Genomic DNA, 21,374 nt, shown 5'->3' with positions numbered 1-21,374 from the left:
CCCAATCGAGCCGGGTGGTCACATAAACAACAACAAGATCAACAAATAATGCTAGCCAGAGCAAGATGAGCTAAAACTTAATGAATCTAATAAAATAAAATTGTGCCAAATACAACCTTACAGTGAAATGTTTACTTACAAGCCTTTAACCAACAATGCAGTTTCAAGAAAAATAAGTGTTAATTAAGTAAAAAATGTATAAGAAAAAATACAAATAAAAGTAACAAATAATTAAAGAGCAGCAGTAAAATAACAGAAGCGAGGCTATATACAGTCGTGGCCAAAAGTTTTGAGAATGACACAAATATTAAATTCCACAAAGTTTGCTGCTGCTTCAGTGTCTTTAGACATTTTTGTCAGATGTTACTATGGAAAACTGGAGTATAATTACAAGCATTTCATGAGTGGCAAAGGCTTTTATTGACAATTACATGAAGTTGATGCAAAGAGTCAATATTTGCAGTGTTGACCCTTCTTTTTCAAGACCTCTGCCATCTGCCCTGGCAGGTTGTCAATTAACTTCTGGACCACATCCTGACTGATGGCAGCCCATTCTTGCATAATCAATGCTTGGAGTTTGTCCGAATTTGTGGGTTTTTGTTTGTCCACCCGCCTCTTGAGGATTGACCACAAATTCTAAATGGGATTAAGGTCTGAGGAGTTTCCTGGCCATGTTTTTCCTGGAGAGAAGTGGCTTCTTTGCTGCCCTTCTTGACACCAGGCCATCCTCCAAAAGTCTTCGCCTCACTGTGCGAGCAGATGCACTCACACCTGCCTGCTGCCAGTCCTGAGCAAACCCTTTCAAACTTTTTCAGCAAGTTGGCTGTCAAAATTGTACTGATAAATGATGGGGAATACCCTGCTCATCCTTCTGCAGCTTGCCTGCCAATGCATGCGTTGTCCCAACCAAGCACCCAAGCTAACCGGCTAAATTTGACTAGCTTGCTAGCTTGTTACTTTCAGACACAAATGAGGAAACACCTCACTGACCATTTTTCTCACCCTAGCGGAGCTTGTTAGGCTGTTTACATGTTAAATAGAGTTTTTGTGACTAACTGGTACTTTCTTTGCCTACGTTTACTGACACCGGTCAGCGGTGTTCCACATTCGTTCAGCATAGTTAGCTATCTAGCAAAGCGATTCACATGTCTTGTTAGCTAACCAAATGACAAGTGCATCTATAGCTGTGTAGTCACTGAAAAATTATACGAGGGGAAAAAGTCAGTGACTCACCCACTCCTATAACGACATCACATCCTCCTAGCAGCTAGCTAGCTAAAGTTAGGCTCTGTGTTTTTAGCATGCCAAATAAATAGATATGCAAGCATATTAATCACATTTTGACTTACTTGTGATCATTGCCCTTGCTAGTTTTATTGACATTATTGACATTCCCAGCCTTAGTTACATTTGTCAGTTTCTGTCCAAAACATTGAATCACTGAAACTGAAACAGTGCATCCCAAATGGAGGCAGCAAACAATGTACCAGGCCAGCTGTGATTTACAACCTGATAGTAATATTTATTGGTCTGCCAAGAAATGTATTGGTGAATTATATTAATCATGCATTGAACTGCATCCATCTATTCTGCCAGCAATGCTTTAGTGTATGTCATGGAATGTTGAATCAAATATAACCTATTTTTAAACCCTCTTATGAAGTTGCTTTTGTAGCATAAACTGGGATTTAAAAAAAAACTGATATTATGATTGTCTGTTTGTTTCATATCTGCAAAGTATCTAAAATGCTGTCAGTTCCCACACAAATACACACCACCATACCAATACACATCACGAAATGATTGCTGCAAAGTGCAAATGTCATCTGATCACTCCTTATATGCTGAGAGTAGTAAGCACTTCTAAGAGCAGGCTGTCAGAGTATTCTTTCGTTATCTGCATGTGGGCCTTGACATTCACAGAGGGCATAACACCTCGCGGCTTCAGTTCAATATTTTATGATCAATCGAGGATGTGTGGAGAGGCAATACACCAGCAAAGAGAGAAGAGACAAATGACTCTATAGTGCAGTTTATAGGACCTGAGGTTCAATTGGCACAAATAACCAGCATTAGTTTAAAGGTTGGAGGTGATGTCAAGCCATCTACTGTAGCATAGATATCCAAAGCTTCTGCTTTTGGCATACAGTAGCTTCAATGTTCACACATAAGTGTCATACTAACAGGAATATAAGAGCAACATTTTCACATGGAAATACTGATCTGTCACAGCCGTTTATACCACTAGCTGGATTAAATGATTATGAAATCATAATACTCTCTGAAGAGACACTAAAGTGTAAAGAGGTGTCACCAGCTCAGGAATGACATTGAAGTGTCATCAATTTTGAAGAGTTTGTGATAGTTGGCATATATTAATACCACTCTGATGACAAAAGCTTTCTAATTAACTCTAAATCTGAGATTATAATTGCTTTTAGAGGATATATTTCAGTTGTAGTACACTATAAAACCACCTACTTTAGGCTAATGTGAAAAAAAATGCTTTCAAAACACCCCTTCATGAAATAGCAGCATTTGAAAAACTCATCTCGTTCTCACCGAATCGTATCAACCTGCAAGATAAAGGCTGTTCATCTGGCTGTCACATATCAGTTGGATGACAAAACGTTAGTCTCCAAAGCAACAGAGGCCATACAGCAGTTGCATGGGAATGAAGCCCTTTTATACCCTATAGATTCAGTTTGAAAGCATTTATGACAGACAGAGTAACTCTGGTCCTATTATTGCTCATACAATTTCTTTTTGGGACAAAATTGAAAAACAGTGTAACTGCAAAACAAAATGGCATGCCTAGACTCCAATGCATAACATTTTGGAGAATGCTCTTTTTTATCCCCCCCCCCCCCCCCCCCCAGGGGTCCAATGTGGAACGCATAACCTTGGAAATATAACTTTTTTTAAATTTAACTTGGTAAGTCAGTTAAGAACAAATTCTTATTTTCAATGACAGCCTAGGAGCAGTGGGTTAACTGCCTTGTTCAGGGGCAGAATGACAGATTTTTACCTTGACAGCACAGGGATTAGATTTGCAACCTTTCGGTTACTAATCCAACACTCTAACCACTAGGCTACCTGCTGCCCTTGAACAGTAATGATTTGAAAAAGACACATACACATTACCAGGTAACACATTTTTTTCTATATTTACAATTCAGGTTGGCTATGCTGGCCTATGGTGTCCCTTGGCAAACCCAACTACCGAACCTCCAATCATGGGATTTATAAATCAATTATATGGGCTCCTGAAAGGACTAATCTCTAGAATATATAAACAACTTTTGGAAAGCTCATATTCTGAGCTATCCATTAAAAAAGTATGGTCCACAGATTTAAGTGAGCTGAACAACCCTTCAACTGGAACAGAATATGAAAAAAAATATTCTTAGAATCCCATACATGTATACATTTACATTTTGTTCACAGACTGTATTTGACACCAAGGAAATATTTTGCTATGAAATTGGTCCCAACTCACAACTGTTCACTGTATCCCCTAAATCAGGATGGCACGTTCATTCACATGATGTGGGAGTGCCCTGCAGTTAAATGCTTTTAGGACATAATGTATTATTAATTTTGCTTTGCATCTACTATGTTACTTAATGACGACTAGAGGGTGGGGGGTGACTGACAAGCAACCCTTTAAGGGTTGGGGGAATGAGATAGGAGGTTGGGGGTGGAGGCCCACTTCTTTTTTGTTTTATTTTCCTGTACATGATGAATGTATTATTACTTTAACTGTAATATGATCAAAATGATCAATACTTTGTAGTTATGTACCTTTTTTTAAATGTTTCATTCTCTTCTTCTGAATGTCAGCTCACAGGTACAACAATAAGATGTGTGAAATAATGAATGGAACATATGATATTAACAGAATACGAAATTATATGAACTTAAATATTGTATCTTTAACTCATCCAATGGAAAAAAATGACTAAATAAATTGTCTGAATCCAAAGGGCACTTAATGATTCCTTTGGTGAGAGATTTAGTGGTGTAGTCGAAAATATCTGTTTTTTGATAATGAAGGTAAACTGCATAAATTAAAAAGTGATAGCTTGTCTCAGGAACTTGACCACTTTTAACGGTGGCTTTCATCACTGTCCCAATGGGAGCTGTGGTACATCTAAGATACAGTTGCAGGTGATTCTTCATAGAAGAAGTGTTGGAGATGACAATGAAGGATTCCTTCAAAAGCAACTCACTAATTACAACGTTTGTCTACTTTGCAAGCTTATAGTTGTCTACTTTGCAAGCTTATAGTTGTCTACTTTGCAAGCTTATAGTTGTCTACTTTGCAAGCTTATAGTTGTCTACTTTGCAAGCTTATAGTTGTCTACTTTGCAAGCTTATAGTTGTCTACTTTGCAAGCTTATAGTTGTCTACTTTGCAAGCTTATAGTTGTCTACTTTGCAAGCTTATAGTTGCCACTCAAAGATGATATTTGCGTGTCAATTAATGTTACAAATGTAATATTGAATACAGTATGTGATCTAAGTATACTCAGACTATAAATAAACTTCTGTAAATAAGTTAATAAAATAAACATAACAAAATCTTCCCTATTGATTGGGAGGTCTAAAATGAAGTAAATTCTAATATTCTGATTGCTCAGGCTGTTGGGTTTGATTCCTTCATGGGCCAAACACACCATGGATAAAAGTGTCAGGTAAACTGTATGACAATTTTATTAGCATAAGGACAGAAGATCCATGACAAAATGAATGGGAGAGAATCTCCCAGAGTGGAATTATGGAGCAAATCTCTGGTTCATTCCACAAAATACATTCATATTCAATCCGCAAGACAGCGCAAATCAGGTGAAAGTCCCTATGAGGCTTTTTCTCTATGTATGAACAGAATTTCATTATGTGAATGGACTGGGGGCTAAAGTGGAATATTGACCCTTAACCCTCCAGCCATTGTAGCATTGGGTTGGATACTCATGATTCCCCGCAGTGGATCCGCAAAAGAAAAATTGGCTGATGAGTGGAATGAAAATATTATTTCAACCCACAGGCAGGCTCGTGGTTCAGAACAATTATACTGGGGGTTGAAAATGTTTTAAATAAAGATAAAATATTTTCTACAAACCTAGGAGCTTTTTTGTGTTGAATTGCAATGCGAATTCCATTATGTTAACGGTGAGGCAGACATAGCCTAGGCCAAGGCTATCAGCCATGCAGTGAGAGAGCGCAGGGAACTGTCCATTATTTGTCTGGTGCTGAAACATTCCTAATTTGTCCATGTGATGTAAAAATGGTAAAAAGCAAAATGTAACAGAAAAAAATACAAATAAATGTTATGTGAAATCACCGGTTTGGAACTATTTTAGGGTCATTGTGGACAAGGAGGACGACAAGCTTGTAGATGGATACACAGCTTGCAAAAGTGCAAGTAGGTATTTGTTACGATAATTCAGTTAATTATTACATTAACTCAGGCTTTCGTTCAATTAGATCATACACAAGTCATATAAAGTTTAAACCTGTGCGGCTGGTAAAAGTTTTTTTGTATTTTTGCAGTATTTTTGCAGCCTATAGCCTATTCGATTCCGGGAATTGTTTATTTAACTTTCAATTAAACAATTGTATTATCTAAACAATATTGAATGTTGCAACGATGTGCGCTGAGAGTCGGGAAGCAAGTTCAGGGAGTGAGTGTTTTAATAAATAAACACAACATAATACAGAAATAAGAAACACAAACAATGCACAGACATGACACGGGAACAGAAACAATGACGCCTGGGGAAGGAACCAAAGGGAGTGACATATATAGGGAAGGTAATCAGGGAAGTGACGGAGTCCAGGTGAGTCTAATGACGTGGTGCACGTAACAATGGTGACAGGTGTGCGCCGTAACGAGCAGCCTGGGGACCTAGAGGCCGGAGAGGGAGCACACGTGACAAATGTAAAGGTGTTGTTTTGTTATGTCGTCTATAAGCTTTCATTAGGTAAGAAGAAGGCTAATTAGAAGGTTCTTCTTCAAAGCGATTTGAGTCAATGTGCTGCATAGTATTGTGAAAATAATAAGAGAGGCCTATCATTCTTAATTCATGGCATGGTTTCCTTTTAACCAAATGTTGAATAGAATTGCAGACAAATGAATTAGTCCAGTGATAGCCTAATATCCTACTACTTTGGAGTCATAAAAACAATTAAATGAATAGATTTTATTTAGCGGGTCATGGATCGGCTCTCAGAAGAATTCTATACAGGAGGTTCAGGTTGTGGAGGAAAATCTGTCCTGATGTTGGATATCGGATGGGGCAATTAATTGATGTGGCCAGTGGGGGGCGGGTGCGGCAGAAAAAATCTGACCCCTGCAGGACTCTACTCCCATGGTGGAAGTACGGTCAGGGACATGAGCGGGGATGTTTACCTTGAAGATGGAGCTTGCTCTCCGGGCTCTGCAGGAGGACAGAGCTCACCGAGTCCAGATTATCATAGCTGCTGCATCCCAGTGGGCCAGTACGAGTCTCTGTCACCTGCAAGAGAATCAGGACAAAGATGAGAGGAACAGTAGGGGACAAAGACACCTGCAGTGTGTGTGTGTTGGAGTGAGGGAGGATAGGGGGTGATCATAGAGAGAGTTATTTTCATGAGAATTTGACTAGACTCACAAGCTGAAATCCTGAGTTGAGATTTAGGACTCGATTCAATCCATAGCGCTGGAGATCTATGCTGTAGCGCAATTGAAATGTAAAGTTAATTTCCAATTGAGCCGACATGCAGTATTTTGTGAACACGGGAACATTGTCATATCATTTAAAACACACTGTATTGCAGGTCTTCAGCATTACAGATTTAATCGAACCCTTACACATGTCACATACACTACATAGGTGCAGTGAAACATGTTGTTTTACAGGGTCAGCCATAGTACCAGGGTGCAAATTAGGGCTAAGTGCCTTGCTCAAGGGTACATCAACAGAGTTTTCACCTGGTCATCTTTCACCTTCGAACCAGCGACCTTTCAGTTACTGGCCAAACGCTCTAACCGCTAGGCTACCTGACGCAACATGTAACTCATCAAGCAGTCATTGGTATCATTAGAGGGTCGGATTGAATATTTTATTCTTGACCTTGTGTCAGGCATGGTTATATTTCCACGTAAATAAGTGGTGTGCGGCATTTCCTTTACTAAGAAGGGGACACTCATCAACTAACAATATCTGTTATTAGAAACATAGCACATACTGTATTTCTATTTAATATGGATCCCCATTAGTTTATGCCAAGGTAGCAGATACTCTTCCTGGGTCCCAGCAAAATTAAGGCTATGATAAATACTGCTGGCTGTGATTCATTTAGCTATGGATAAGCCATTCATATTTCAAATGGGACTGTGTGAGTAGTTCATAAATATCTGAACTCCATGTGTGTGCCACGCTAGCACATACGTGTTCTGCGTTGCTCCGCTAAGTGAACCGTATTTGGGCCAAAGCGCAGAAGACAGCGTATGAGGTCTTTCTAATCAGCACTTCTATAGGTACCTCCTTATTTCCGTCTGCGACGTGTACCACCACCGGCTCCTAAGACCTATTTTCTTTTAAGGACCTTTAAAGATGTTATTTCCTTTTAAAAGAGGCAAGACGCTAATGGACTTTTTTCTTCAATCGGTGCCTGCGCCCCACTCTCTGCTAGAGAATATCACTTCCCTTATAAAAGTCACAGACATCGCCTCTCTTCCTGCCCAAGCTTCAATCTATGGGATAATTAGGGTTGTCAAATGTGAGGGTGCTTTTAGGTCTTAATACACGTCTAACTTTAGACTTATTTAAAGACATTGCTCTTGAAAAGAAGGGTGACTTTCTTCCTTTTTATCCCCTTTTCTTCTCGTAACGAGCTGGCCGGCAGTGCTCAATAGTACTTTCACATGATTCCAAGAAGCCAGATGCGATGCTACTCAGCAATGGAGATTAAGAGAAAAAACTCTTGGCATTAACCTCAATGGAAAATCACTCAGTCTCTGGCTCAGTTAGAAAACTCTTAGCTTGAATGAGGGGGGTTGCGTTGGCAGCTTGCATGAAGTCCAATCTCGTGAATAGGGGTTATCGAAGATGCGGGAAGGGTCCATAGTCAAATACTTAATGGTGAACAAACATGATTTACAGCTACATTGATACAGAGCGCAGATACAGTGATGGGTAAACCAGATCCTCAATTCACCCAGTAAAATGTGTTTGTGTCCTTAAAGGCCCTAGTTCTCCCTTCCTGCTTGGAACATGCTGGTTAAATCAACATTGTTTCCACATCATTTCAATAAAATTACGTTGAATCAACGTGGAATAGATGTTGAATTGATGTCTGTTCCCAGTGGACATTTTCCCATCTTTCATTGTGATTCGGGGCCAGATGGCAGGCTGACAAGCAGGAAATTAGACAGATGTATATCTTACCCTTGACGTCACTCTGTTGTGGGGTAAAACTGAGAGTGATAGGCTCCCAATAAGCTTCGCAATAACATTGCTTAACATTAAAGTGTATGTCCCTTCCTGCCAAATGGTAAATATGTTATGTTTTGAGCACAATAGACAACATAATTTGTATCTGTTTATTATTTATGAGTATCTAAAGTTAGGTATGCTTGCAGCAGCCATACCACTGCAACTGTCCACCACTGCAAACTCCAAAATGTCAGAAAGCTACAGTAAAGTTACTGACTGAGAATCCAAAACAAGAACTTTTCGAATTTCTCTGCAGCCCTGCATAAAGTTTCAAAGTAGATTGATTACTGTGCTTGCCTGGCCTATCAAACCCTGGCATCTTGATGGGTGCTGACAGGGTGCTTTTCTCCCGTTGCTTATCACATAATAAATGACTTCCTATAAAGGTCGTATTGCATGATGCATGGTATAACCTAGCAGAGTGAATAACTGGTCTTTATATAACCTCTGGGCAACCCCATTGCTGGCAAAACATGCACATGCATGCACGCGCATGCATACACACACTCACTCACAATGTCACACATACTGTACACACAACTGTGTGCACTGTGAATGCAGAAAATACATCAGACATTTTCCCTCGATCAATGTGTGCTATAGTGCAAGAATCATATTGTCAAAAGGAGGGAAAATATAAGATTACTGTCCTTGGTAAACCACCACTGATTCTCACTCACTCACTCACTCACTCACTCACTCACTCACTCACTCACTCACTCACTCTCACACTCCATTTATTGGTTTGCCAGATTATAAAAATGGCATACGACGTAATAAAAATACAAGGAGCAATCAAAGAGCTGAAACAGGCCAAGGGGGATTTAGAGGATTTGGATTATTAAGCGGAACACAACTCAGAATCCCAGTGGGGCCATACTGTTTCATAGTCCTATCTTTAAACCATGGCTCTAGAACACGCTCTCTTCGATCTCCAAAATTCAGTATACCTACACTCTTTGACAAAAAAAGGTGCTATCTAGAACCTTAAAGGGTTCTTCGGCTTTCCCTATAGGAGAACCCTTTGAAGAACCCTTTTTGTTTCTAGGTAGAACCCTTTTGTGTTCCATGTAAAAGTAGAACCTTTCTACAGAGGGTTTTACATGAAACCCAAAAGGGTTCCACTTGGAACCAAAAAGGGTTCTTTTATGTGGACAGCCGAAGAACCCTTTTGGAATCATAAGCATATTTGGATTATAATGAGAGGAACAACGTTATCCTGTGTTTGTCAATTTTAGGATTTGTTTGAATTGCATACTCAATCTTTGTCCAGAGCAGGAGAATTGGTTTGTGTTAGAGTGAAAACATACTACAGTACATTGCATCCTATCCATCTCTTCTCATTTAGATGGATCCCACTAACGGTTATAGCATATTTCCTGTCAATTATGTGCACAATGGATTGCTAAGAGCATGTCACGCTGGAAGCCTCAGGAGCAATGGCATTTCAATATGTTATGTAACGGGGATGAGTGGCAACGTTATGTCTAATACCCATTTTGTTTAACAATATCACCATGTATTTTTAATTAACACCTATTCAATTATTCACATTATATGCCATTTTCATGGTGTCTGTGATTCATAAGGACTCAAGTGAACTTCATGCACTGTTGCAGTCATTATTCAAAATGTATAATTGTAGATTTTTCCCTCCAGCACCGACTGACAGAAAAACTATGGCTGCAATAAGACTGGCTTCAGGAGGCGTTATTGCAAGCTTGCTGAAGTTCAGGAAATTGCTTGCCCTTGCAGCTCAGATGAAGCACAATCAACCAATCAATCCTTCTTCGCCCCTCGCTCTTTGTTTCAGAGAAATATGTAATTAACTACTAACTTACATCCATGTATCCCACCAGATCACAAGGTGCTTGTAATTTCAAGACTAATTAAATTACCTCATTCACCAACAATGAGCCCACATGGCAGTCATTTTGTGCTGCACATCTACACTTTATTACGGCAGTGTAGAGGTGAGGAGTATTACTACTGACAACGTTTGTGGTATAGCTACAGTTAGTGAATCAAGGCACAGTTATTAGCATTACTGCTTATCAAAGGCTTCAAGACATCGCCTAGCCCTGTCCTCTAGCCATTTCAGAAATATTTGCTGTCACACAACTCTGGTGACAGCAGGTAGGATTAAAAATCATGTTAGCCTGAGAGAAGGAGGGAGAGAGGGAACGAAGGAATAGATTGGGACTTGATGATGGAGTGTCTTCATCAAGGGAATGCTGTCAAAGCAGAGCTTTCTTAATGTGCCTATCACCTGCCACTCACCTAATGACTTTCTATTTCTGGAAACAGGGAAATGAAGGGAGAAGCTCCCCAGTAACTATTCATGGCTGGACACATCTCAGAATAAGTTTGCTTTTGGAATGTAATGTGATTCCATGGAATTTAATAATTACACTGTATCACATGGCCTACCCGCAAAACTCATGATATGTCAGTTGGTAAAATTGGTAGTGCTAAAACTGGGTACCAACATATAAAATACAAATGCATTCATTAGGCCACAACCCTCCCCAAACAAGTAATCATAGCTGAGTTAAATTCACACCCCCAAAAAATCTGTGTCACCCCAAAAAACAATTCCAATATTTCAGACACATTTGGCTCCACACTACTCAAGAGGACTGTGGGCCACATAGGTGGCAATCAGAAAGGACAAACAGGATTCTGGCCTGTCCCATAGATCCGGCATGGACGCCTGGAAAAACAACTGCTGCATCATCAGTAAATCTGCATATTGAATCCTAGTGTAAATCAGGCCGGCAGAGTGACTCTTCAGGGAGGTGACCTTGTGGGAACACTGGCCAGCGTCACACAGCAGAAACCATATTCAGAACACCCCTGCATAATCATCCAGGGTCTTTGTCACAGATAAACAGTCTGCTCATAACATTACATTTTTTCCTCCATCTTTCAATAAAACACCCTACAGGGCATCTTATTTCCTTCTTAAATGATCCCCCCCTCCAAGAGTGCTATCTTGCAGCCAGCTATTGGATCCTGCTACACAGAAGCACACGTCTTACTTTTTATTTCTAACGGGAGGGGGATTGTGCCGTGCACAGTTTGACGCATGTTCTTCATTCTGTTGTGCTGTTCTTTATTTTGCTTAGTGGGCTACTGTACATGCCTGATTTAGGCTGTGCTACAGTTTTAGACAGTATGTTGTGTCCCAATTACTTGTTTGTTTGCCCTGCTGAGGCATGGGTGGATGGAAAGACAAACGAATAGGTACCCAGACTAGGAAGCACAATGAAAGATAGTTGGCTCTGAATGAATTACGGGGTAATGGACGGGTTGTCACATGGGATGACGCTGGAGAGACAAAGCAGGTACTGGGAGTAAAACATTTAATAAAGATGAACATGGAACGAGACAGGAACAGCGTCAACAAACTAATACTAAAGACAAAAACAATACAATGCAGCCGTGGGGAACAGAGCAGGGAACTGACAAATATAGGGGAGGAAATAAACAGGTGATAAGTGCTGATGCGCGTGACGAGGGAAGGCAGGTGTGCGTGATGGATGGCAGGAGTGTGTGATGCAGGGCAACCTGGCGCCCTGGGCGGGGGCAGGGAGCAGTCGTGACAGTACCCCCCCCCCCCCCCCCTCTTGGGGCGCCCCACCTTGGGGCGTCCCACCTGGGCGAACTGGCCGAGACATGGGTGCTGGGCAAGCCGGCTGAGACATGGGAGCCTGTCGATCCGGCTGCAGAGGGGGAGACCGATGATCCGGAGGAGAGTGACGTGGGATGGGAAGCCACCGAACCAACCGAGGTAAGGAAACCTCTCGAGCCAGCCAGGGCGTGGAAGCCCGATGGGCTGGCTTAGGCACCCCCGGTTCCATCGGCGGCAGAATCCACCCCGACGTCACCAACAAAACAAAAGACAAACAAAAAAAACTCCTGGACCGGCTGGGCAAACAAGAACTGACGATCCGGCTGAGGCCCGACGTGGGATGGGTGCCATCCGAGCCAACTGGGGCAAAGAAACCTCTCAAGCCAGTTAGGGCGTGGAAGCCCGACGAGCTGGCTAGGCACCCCCGGTTCCATCGGTGGCGACCCAGAGCCGATGTCTCCATACCAACCGGAACGCCAGTACTCCCCGATGCTTCGTATGTTGGCTGATGCATTCTGTCACATGAGTTGACGCTGGAGAGACGAAGCAGGTACGGGGAGTAAACATTTAATAAAGATGGACATGGAACGAGACAGGAACAGCGTCAGCAAACTAATACTAAAGACAAAAACAATACAATGCAGCCGTGGGGAACAGAGCTGGGGAACTGACAAATATAGGGGAGGAAATAAACAGGTGATAAGTGAGTCCAGGTGAGTCCAATAACGCTGATGCGCGTGGTGAGGGAAGGCAGGTGTTCGTGAAGGATGGCAGGAGTATGTGATGCAGAGCAACCTGGCACCCTCAAGTGCCCAGGGGAGGGAAGTGTGGGAGCAGATGTGTCACGGGTTGATCAATAGAAATATGGATGGATGGATATTGCTGTGTATACACTGAGTGTACAAAACATGCTCTTTCTATGACAGACTGACCAGGTGAATCCAGGTGAAAGCTATGATCCATTAATGATGTCACTTGTTACATCCACTTCAATCAGTGTAGATGAAGGGGAGGAGACAGGTTAAAGAGAGACAATTGAGACATGGATTGTGTATGTGTGCCATTCAGAGGTTGAATGGGCAAGACAAAATATTTAAGTGCCTCTGAACGGAGCATGGTAGTAGATGCCAAGCGCACCGGTTTGTGTCAAGAACTGCAACGCTGCTGGGTATAAAGAATGGACCACCACCCAAAGGACATCCAGCCAACTTGACACAACTGTGGGAAGCATTGTATTCAACATGGGACAGCATCCCTGTGGAACGCTTTCAACACCTTATATAGTCCATGCTCCGGCAAATTGTGCTGTTCTGAGGGCAAAAGGGGGTGAAACTCAATATTAGGAAGGTATTCCTAATGTTTTGTACACTCAGTGTATATAATTGCAAGAGCAGTAGAAAAAAATGTATGCTCTTGGCAACTTTAGTTGTCATCTCTTCAATGTGTAGAAAGTGAAGAACAGTTCTATATTCTAGGAGACAAATTAAGTACTGTGGGAATCCTCCTATAGGATCTCAGTAACCACAGGTCAGCCCTGCCGTGTGTGTGTGTGTTCCCTTTAGTTGAATTCCATAAAAGCTTATGTGCCAGTTAGATCGTTAAAGATTGACGTCGACATTGGAAGTCTATCCATGCACTGAGGATGTCAGGAAAGGCCTTCAAAACCAGCCACAAGGGCCATCAAGTAAACTTGGGTTTTGCTAAGGCATTGTGGATGGGGTTGGAGAATGGGCACAATCCCATGACTCTGGATCAGAAGGTTGCGTGTGAGATCCCAGTTGTGGATACTGGTTTTAAATGTTTTGTTTTAACCCTATCCCTTAACCCTTACCTTAACCATTCAGAATGAGTGCCTAAACTTAACACTTAACTTAAAAACGCCATGTTTGGAGAACGTGGATGAACATCTAATTCTGCAGTCTCAGCATATAATGTACACATGCACATTTCAACGCACACACATGGCACTCCAAGACTTCACAGCCCCAACAAACAATCTGCCAGTTACAGAGACACTTTGGCCCAAAAACCTTGTTTGTTTGGAGTTCTGCTATTTCAGCCACCCATGGGGCTGTGAATGTTTTGCAGCCAAAAAGAATGGAGGTGATGGTTGAGGCTTCCAGGCCACAAACATTCATTGGTTTGGGCAGATAAATTCCTGTGTGGGGTCTTAGAAAAATAACAAGTCCCTGGCTTGCCCTGGGTGTCACCGGGGCATTGGGGAGATGTCTTAGTTTTGATTAACGTTTGCAAGTTTCTGGAACCTCTTAAGCAGTGCTAAGGCTTGGGGAGATGGGGGGACGGGCCAGGGATGAGGAGTTGATAAATATAGCCCAGCTTGGCAGATCAGTGGATGCTCTCAGGCCATCCCCACTAATGCACACACACTAATGCCTGTACACTACTGTTCATTTTTCTGCTACAGCCTCAACTATTGAAGTGTCCTCCAGCAAGAGGTATCAGGGGGGAGAGAGTGTACAGACTAAAAAAGATTAGGGCTTACTCTAGACATAAGACTAACAATGTGAATGTCTGGTGCATGCATGCGTGGATGTGTGTGTGTGCATGCATGTGTGTTTGAGATGTGATAACATGATAACATGAGGATGTGGAAAATTGTGAAAGGGAAATGAAATACCAAAACTAGCCATCTCCAGAGCTTAAAACGCACATTTCACTAAGTAAACCCAGTACTTAACTCAAACTCTACACAGTAAATGTGCTTACTCGCCAGACAGGAAACAGTCTTAGTTTTCATCTCTATTGATGTCTTTGTGCCTGTGTTTTCTCCATAGACCGCAGCGTCTCACTGTGAAGTTTGACTCCCAGCCATATTAAATCAATATTGGAAGTGCAGGGCCTTGTTCTGTGTCTATAGATCCAGGCTGTGCGTCAGACTCAGCTTCCTCTCCACGTACAGATCGTTGTCTGTCTGCTACGTGACTGTAGGACCAGCGGCTGACTTTACTTCTGCCATCATCTTCTATATATAGTGGAAGAGATTGGCCCAGCCACAACAGATTTTTGATGATAGTACTTCTGACAAAGCATAAACCTTTCAATAGTATGTGTATCAGCTTTCATTTGTGTGGGCAGTGGCCTCAAATAATATTATTTTTGCTTTCATTTTTTCCCTCTTTTCCAGTCAAAACAGAAAAAAAAATCGATCCTATTTCATATTGGGAATCAATGAAAATGGATTTTCTGTTATACTGTTTTCCTCCTCCTAAATTCTGTCTAATTTTGTCTTTCTTGTTATATGGTATTTTGTTCCCTTCAAGTGTCTTTGTTTTGCTTATTTGAAATATATATGGAGTGTTTCATCCTTATCTAATGCCTGAAGGATCAATTGTTCATTCCACTTAAAATGAAGATAGGATCAACATATTTTATTGGATGAATTGAATGTGATAAGTGTTTTTGTTGATTTGATAACCCTTCTGGCTCACTAAATAAACTATCTCCTCAGTTGAGACATATGGTGAGATACTGTAAATGATTAGTGTAATTGTAGTGTAAAACAGATTGAATTATTAGTCATGTACTCAGTGTAAAACTATTCTTGACATTGAGTAGGCACATTCTTTGATGCCGCATGATTGAGGATAAACGCACACGCACGCACGCACGCGCACACACACACACACACACACACACACTTCAAAATATTCAGAGATCTCCCACATACACAGTACAACTATTCAACACCGGTATGACTCAGAGATAGTGCAGGTTTGTCAGTCAAGAAGATAGTCAGGACAGGTCTTCTCTGGCTCCACACAGTGTGGCTGGTTACAGTGGCTATACTGTTGAGAATGCGCTGTGTGTGCTTCTTCCCTCCTCAACTCTTCGCCCAGCCCTGACTCAGCAGCCATTGTCAATTCTGTTTAATTGTGTCATGCTTGACTTCCTGCTTCCCAGCACCCTGTCTGCCAGAACCTCTTCATCCACCCGTCACTTAGGACTTCAAAAAGACGGCAAGACACTCTCCAGGGTGGCTAGGATGGGGCTGGAGGTGTGTGTGATAGTCATGTGTTTGTGTACCAGAACAACATCATGTTTGTCGAAATGCGGTTTATATCACAAAAGCTTAGTTAAAGATCACTTGTGGGATCACCAAACAGTGCTCAGACATTACACTACTTCTCAAACTCATTCGTTTGATGTCCAACTACTGTGACACATTTGAACATATTTATATACTGTATTTTTGTGTGTGTAAAGATGCATACCTTGATGGCATTGGTAGAGATCTGGATCTCATGGAGTTTCCTCATGGTGCCATCTCGGTCAATGAAGTAGGAGGAGGCCAGCTGGTGCAGGGCCTCCACGTTCTGAGTGGCGTTGACCAACTTTCTGTCCAGCTTGTTCTTGGCCATGTACATGGTCAATGCCTCCTCACCTACAGGGAAGACAGGAAGTGGAACTTATTTTATGATACAGTACAATAAAATACCATTGTTGACTTACTATTTTGCCTGGTAGCAGTATTCATTCATGTACAGTATGCACACTTTGTTGTCCATCGGTGGCTAGTAGCCATGGGGCTGCTGAACAGTGGGACAAAGGACAGATGCAAGCCCAATACACGTCGGACAGTAGGCCGCAGAGATTTTGAATAAGTGAACATGTAAACTTTTCAGTTTCCTGTACTGCATGTGATATATCGTGTTGTGTTTGTGTATTTGTATTCTGAAGTCACAGAATGATTTTCCATGTAAATGGACAATAAAGTACATCATATCGTTAAGCAACAAATATAATATAACGTCACTGTAATTATAATGTCTGGAGTGACTATACTGCCATTTATACATCAAAATGTCACCAGAAACTGTTTATTATCCCCCTAATAACTCCATATTATGTGTTTATAAAGGTTGAATATGTTAAGGGCGTAAGTGAGTGGATTGCTTTCACACCGAGGGAATGACCTTTAGAAGTAAACATCCTGATACCGCAGGGGAAGAAGCGAACACTCCAGCAGAAAGGCCTGAACCTTTACACAGCAGCAAACAATGACTCTGTGATCTACTGTAAGTGTACGCATGCCAACGCCTGTTTGTTGACACTTCGTAAAGGTTGAACAGCTCATTTTCCCTCCGCCGCCCTCTCCTTGCCGTTCAAAGAGCATACAAGCCAAGTTGTCTGGAACTCATTCAAGAACATGTCACATATGTTCACGACCCCCCGCATCGTGATTGGTTATTTGGCCCTTGGCGATGCATTGGGATTGGTCACTTAGCTTGTGGTGGCTGTGACCGGAGTGGCGACAGTCAGCCCCAATGTCTCATATCTGGTTGAAACAGCAGTACCATGGCATGGAAGGAGGATAGCCCCACTCTCTCTCTACTCTCCCTGCTCTTCCCCGGGGGAAGGAAGGTTACGCACACACCCTTGACCTACTGCACAAGGATAATGATACAACATTAACCCTCTATCGCTATAGCTTTGCCCCTCTCTGGCTTATGTGGAAGTAGGTCTACTGTACATAAATATGTGACTTTACTGCTTTTGCCCCAGTAAAGTCAGGCCCTAGCTATATTTTATCTTTGTGGGTGATCTTTTCATAAAAAATACATTGTCTTACATTTTACTGGGCAGCTCTTTGGCGCTGTGCCTCGATAATGACTAAATTGATTCATACCTATAGCTGAGCCTTCAGCGTCCTAAGCTCTGTCTCAGCCTATGGTCAATGATGTCATTCCCATTTTTATGGATATACATTATTGCCATACAGGGCCCCCGATTTTATTGGCTACTGTAATGAAATAATACAAGATGATGGATATATAAAAGCAATATATGAGGGGAAGGTATTGATTTGCCTGTATATCATTAACACCGTCTGCTGTCTGGTGCTAGGAGTGCTACTGGTGCTTAAAAGCAATGGAAATGTTAGACATAGGTACTCTATTGTGGAGTTAATGGTACCTGTGTGGGTTACAGGATATATTACATTATACTATTATACTGCACAATGGCAACATGTGCAGTGTTCAATAGTGTCTGCAGACCTGCAAACACACATGCACATACTACACACACGTACATGCATGCACACACACACACACACACACACACACACACACACACACACACACACACACACACACACACACACACACACACACACACACACACACACTCACACTCACACACACGCCATCACACATTCTCAATGGGGCCGGCCATCAGACAGACCTATTTTTTCCAATTAAACAGAGACTCCTTTTAGCTCATAAAGTGAGTCTGACGAAGAGAACATCATCTTTTCTGTACTCCTTTATCACCTTAGATGTAATAGCTGTGGGCCTGCAGGCCAGCTTTCAGTACACTCCTGGTTTCTGGGTTTATCGGCTCACATAATGGTGTTTCTTTAATGTGCAACCCAGAGATTAAGATGAGTGACTTCTAGGCCATAACTCTCTGAAATGCCTTCAAGGTTATACATGATATGGTGAAACTTAGTTAGTTGGGAGAGAGAGGGGGAAGAAAGACCGAGAATTGAAGAAAGAGACACAAACAAGAAAGAGTAAGAGAGAGAAGAGAGAGAGAGAGAGAGAGAGAGCGAGAGAGAGAGAGAGAGAGAGAGAGACGGAGAGAGGGAGAGACAGAGAGAGGGAGAGACAGAGAGACAGAGAGACAGAGAGAGACAGAGAGACGAAAGAGGAAGAGACAGAGAGACAGAGAGACAGAGAGAGAGAAGAGAGAGAAGAGAGAGACAGAGCGACAGAGAGACAGAGAGAAGAAAGAGAGAGAGAGACAGAGACAGAGAGAAGAAAGAGGAAGAGAGAGAATGAAAACAGGGAAAAGAGAGAGAAGAGAAATAAAGATAACCTGCAACATTGCAATCAGTTCTTTGTGTCAAGATTCCTTATATCATTACCTTTAATAACGTCTGCATTTGTGGTAGTAGTGAATCATCCTCCTTGGAGTTAGTTTTATTTTGAACTTATTTATATTTTACCTAAGCATCATATTTCACCACAATATTAGATTTCTGAATTCCATAATGAGTGTGTTAGGGAAAATCACCTTGCAGGCTTGTATATATGATATTGCAACTCTAAATGTCTACCTATGAAATCCCCCACTTTCACTTTAACTGAATTATTGAAGCTGACTGTTTGACATTCAAGTGAAATCCTAGATTTAAACAGAAAATATATGTTTCTAAAGCAGGGCCTTGCCTGTAAAATGCATGAGCTCCAAAATGGTCAGCGACAGGTTGATACAAAATGTTGAATCAGATAAAACCACCTCAAATGTTATCTTAACAGGACAGAACCATGAGAAGAACCAGTGCAGATTTTAGAGGGGGTTACCATTCTATCATTACCAGCTATGCATAAGCTCATTTGACTGTCAAAACTACCAATTTACCAATTGATATCCCATCTATTTCCCCATCAAGAAGGTGGCATGGACAATGGACATTACCTTGTACGTATATAACAGGGCTTTGCCCAAATAAGGTAATGGGGAAAAAAAAACACAATAAGGAGTAGCCCGTGAGGGCATTTTTGTGGCCCACCAGTGTTGTCTTAGTAAAGTAGAAGTAGATATATGCTTTCTCACCTCCCAAGGTGGCGGATATCAGGATGTGGGTTCCATACTTCTTGATGATGGTGTCGATGAACTGTTGAGTGGAGGGTCGTCGCCCTAGCAACCGGACACTGCGCTGGAAGTCTGGCATGAGCGGCACAGGGTTCCGGATCAGGTCCCTCCTCTCAATGGCTGTGTTCCTCACCTTCCAACGCGCAAACTCCCTACAAGAAAAACAGAATAGGTAAATGCTTATGTCTTAATATATTCATTGATGTCATTATGACAACCATTTATGCAACAGCAACATCAAAAGGTAAGGTCATTTTACAATTGGCACCTGCTATAGCAAGGATCTTCGCAGTGGACGTGATGTCACAAATGCCATACTCGTCTAACGTCCAAAACGGCATTGGATTATTTAGTTAATGTTCACAATAGCTAGTGGCAATGTTATCACAAGAGCGTAAGTAAATTGTGATCACATCCTTATTGAAAGAAAACTGCTGTATTGCCATCACTAAGTAAGAGAAAAAACATAGAAGCACTTGGTACTCGGTAATGACATTGAATTAGCTGATTTAGCTCTGCCTCAAGCAGAAAACTGCCAGTGAACATGATCTCCCGCCATCGAGACACCATGTTATCTAATCAAGGCAAATGCCACGCATGGCTGTGGGCTATCGCCTATTCTCTGTAGGTCCTGATTGTGTTTGCTAAGTAATAAATGATCATCATCAAACCCAACCTAGATCTGGGTCTTGCAATCAGGCAAAAAGCTTGGATCTGTAATCCAATCCCAATCATAGACCTAGATTCTCAAAAACATATGAATTGCACTCAAATGTCTATTATAGATATCCGATACAAAACAAACCAAGGACCTCAGCCACCCAAGCCACGACCTGTTCACCCCGCTACCATCTGTGGAGACGGTACAGGTGCAGCAAAGCTGGGACCGAGAAACTGATGAACAGCTTCTATCTCCAGGACATCAGACTGTTAAACAGTCCCCACTAGTCGGCCTCCACCCAGTACCCTGCCCAGAACCTTAGTCACTGTTACTAGCTAGCTATTACCCTTTACTCTACCCTGTGCCTTAGAGACTGCTGGCCTATATACATAGTCATGGAGTCATGGAACACTGTTCACTTTAATAATGTTTATATATTTTTTTACCCACTGCATATGTGGTTGGCGCCCCCCTCGGGTTTGTGGCATGGGGGAGATCTTTGTGGGCTATACTCGGCCTTGTCTCAGGGTAATAAGTTGGTGGTTGAAGATATCCTTCTAGTGGTGTGGGGTTATATCCTGCCTGGTTGGCCCTGTCCGGGGGTATAGTCGGATGGGGCCACAGTGTCTCCCGATCCCTCCTGTCTCAGGTTCCAGCAATTATGCTGCAATAGATTGTGTCAGGGGCTAGGGTCAGTCTGTTATATCTAGAGTATTTCTCCTGTCTTAATTTAGGTATATTCTCTCTCTCTCTCTAGTCCACCTGGTCGTGCTGCAGCTCCAGTTTCAACTGTTCTGCCTGTGACTATGGAACCCTGACCTGTTCACCGGATGTTCTACCTTATCCTTGACCTGCTGTTTTTGACTCTCTCTCTCTCTACCGCACCTGCTGTCTCTAACGCTGAATGATCGGCTCTCTCTCTACAACCACTGTGATTATTATTACTTGACCTGCTGGTCATCTATGAACATTTGAACATC

The 21,374-nt window shown here is 42.0% G+C and overlaps 1 protein-coding gene across 1 annotated transcript in view; it reads right to left on the bottom strand.

The window, feature by feature from the left end:
• Positions 1 to 21,374, bottom strand: part of LOC110509819 (BMP/retinoic acid-inducible neural-specific protein 1) — a 116,118-nt gene that overhangs the window by 35,031 nt on the left and 59,713 nt on the right. Inside the window, exons 3-5 of the mRNA XM_021590941.3 lie at positions 19,695 to 19,885; positions 16,346 to 16,515; positions 6,412 to 6,517 (exon numbers count right to left, since the gene is read on the bottom strand). Coding sequence (XP_021446616.2) covers positions 6,412 to 6,517; positions 16,346 to 16,515; positions 19,695 to 19,885 — 467 coding nt within the window. The remainder of the gene's footprint in view (positions 1 to 6,411; positions 6,518 to 16,345; positions 16,516 to 19,694; positions 19,886 to 21,374) is intronic.

Source organism: Oncorhynchus mykiss, chromosome 29, assembly GCF_057628025.1.
Source record: "Oncorhynchus mykiss isolate SJ-2025 chromosome 29, ASM5762802v1, whole genome shotgun sequence".
NCBI lineage: Eukaryota > Metazoa > Chordata > Actinopteri > Salmoniformes > Salmonidae > Oncorhynchus > Oncorhynchus mykiss.
Note: the sequence above shows the minus strand (reverse complement) of the source record. Positions and strands in the feature narration are given on the sequence as shown.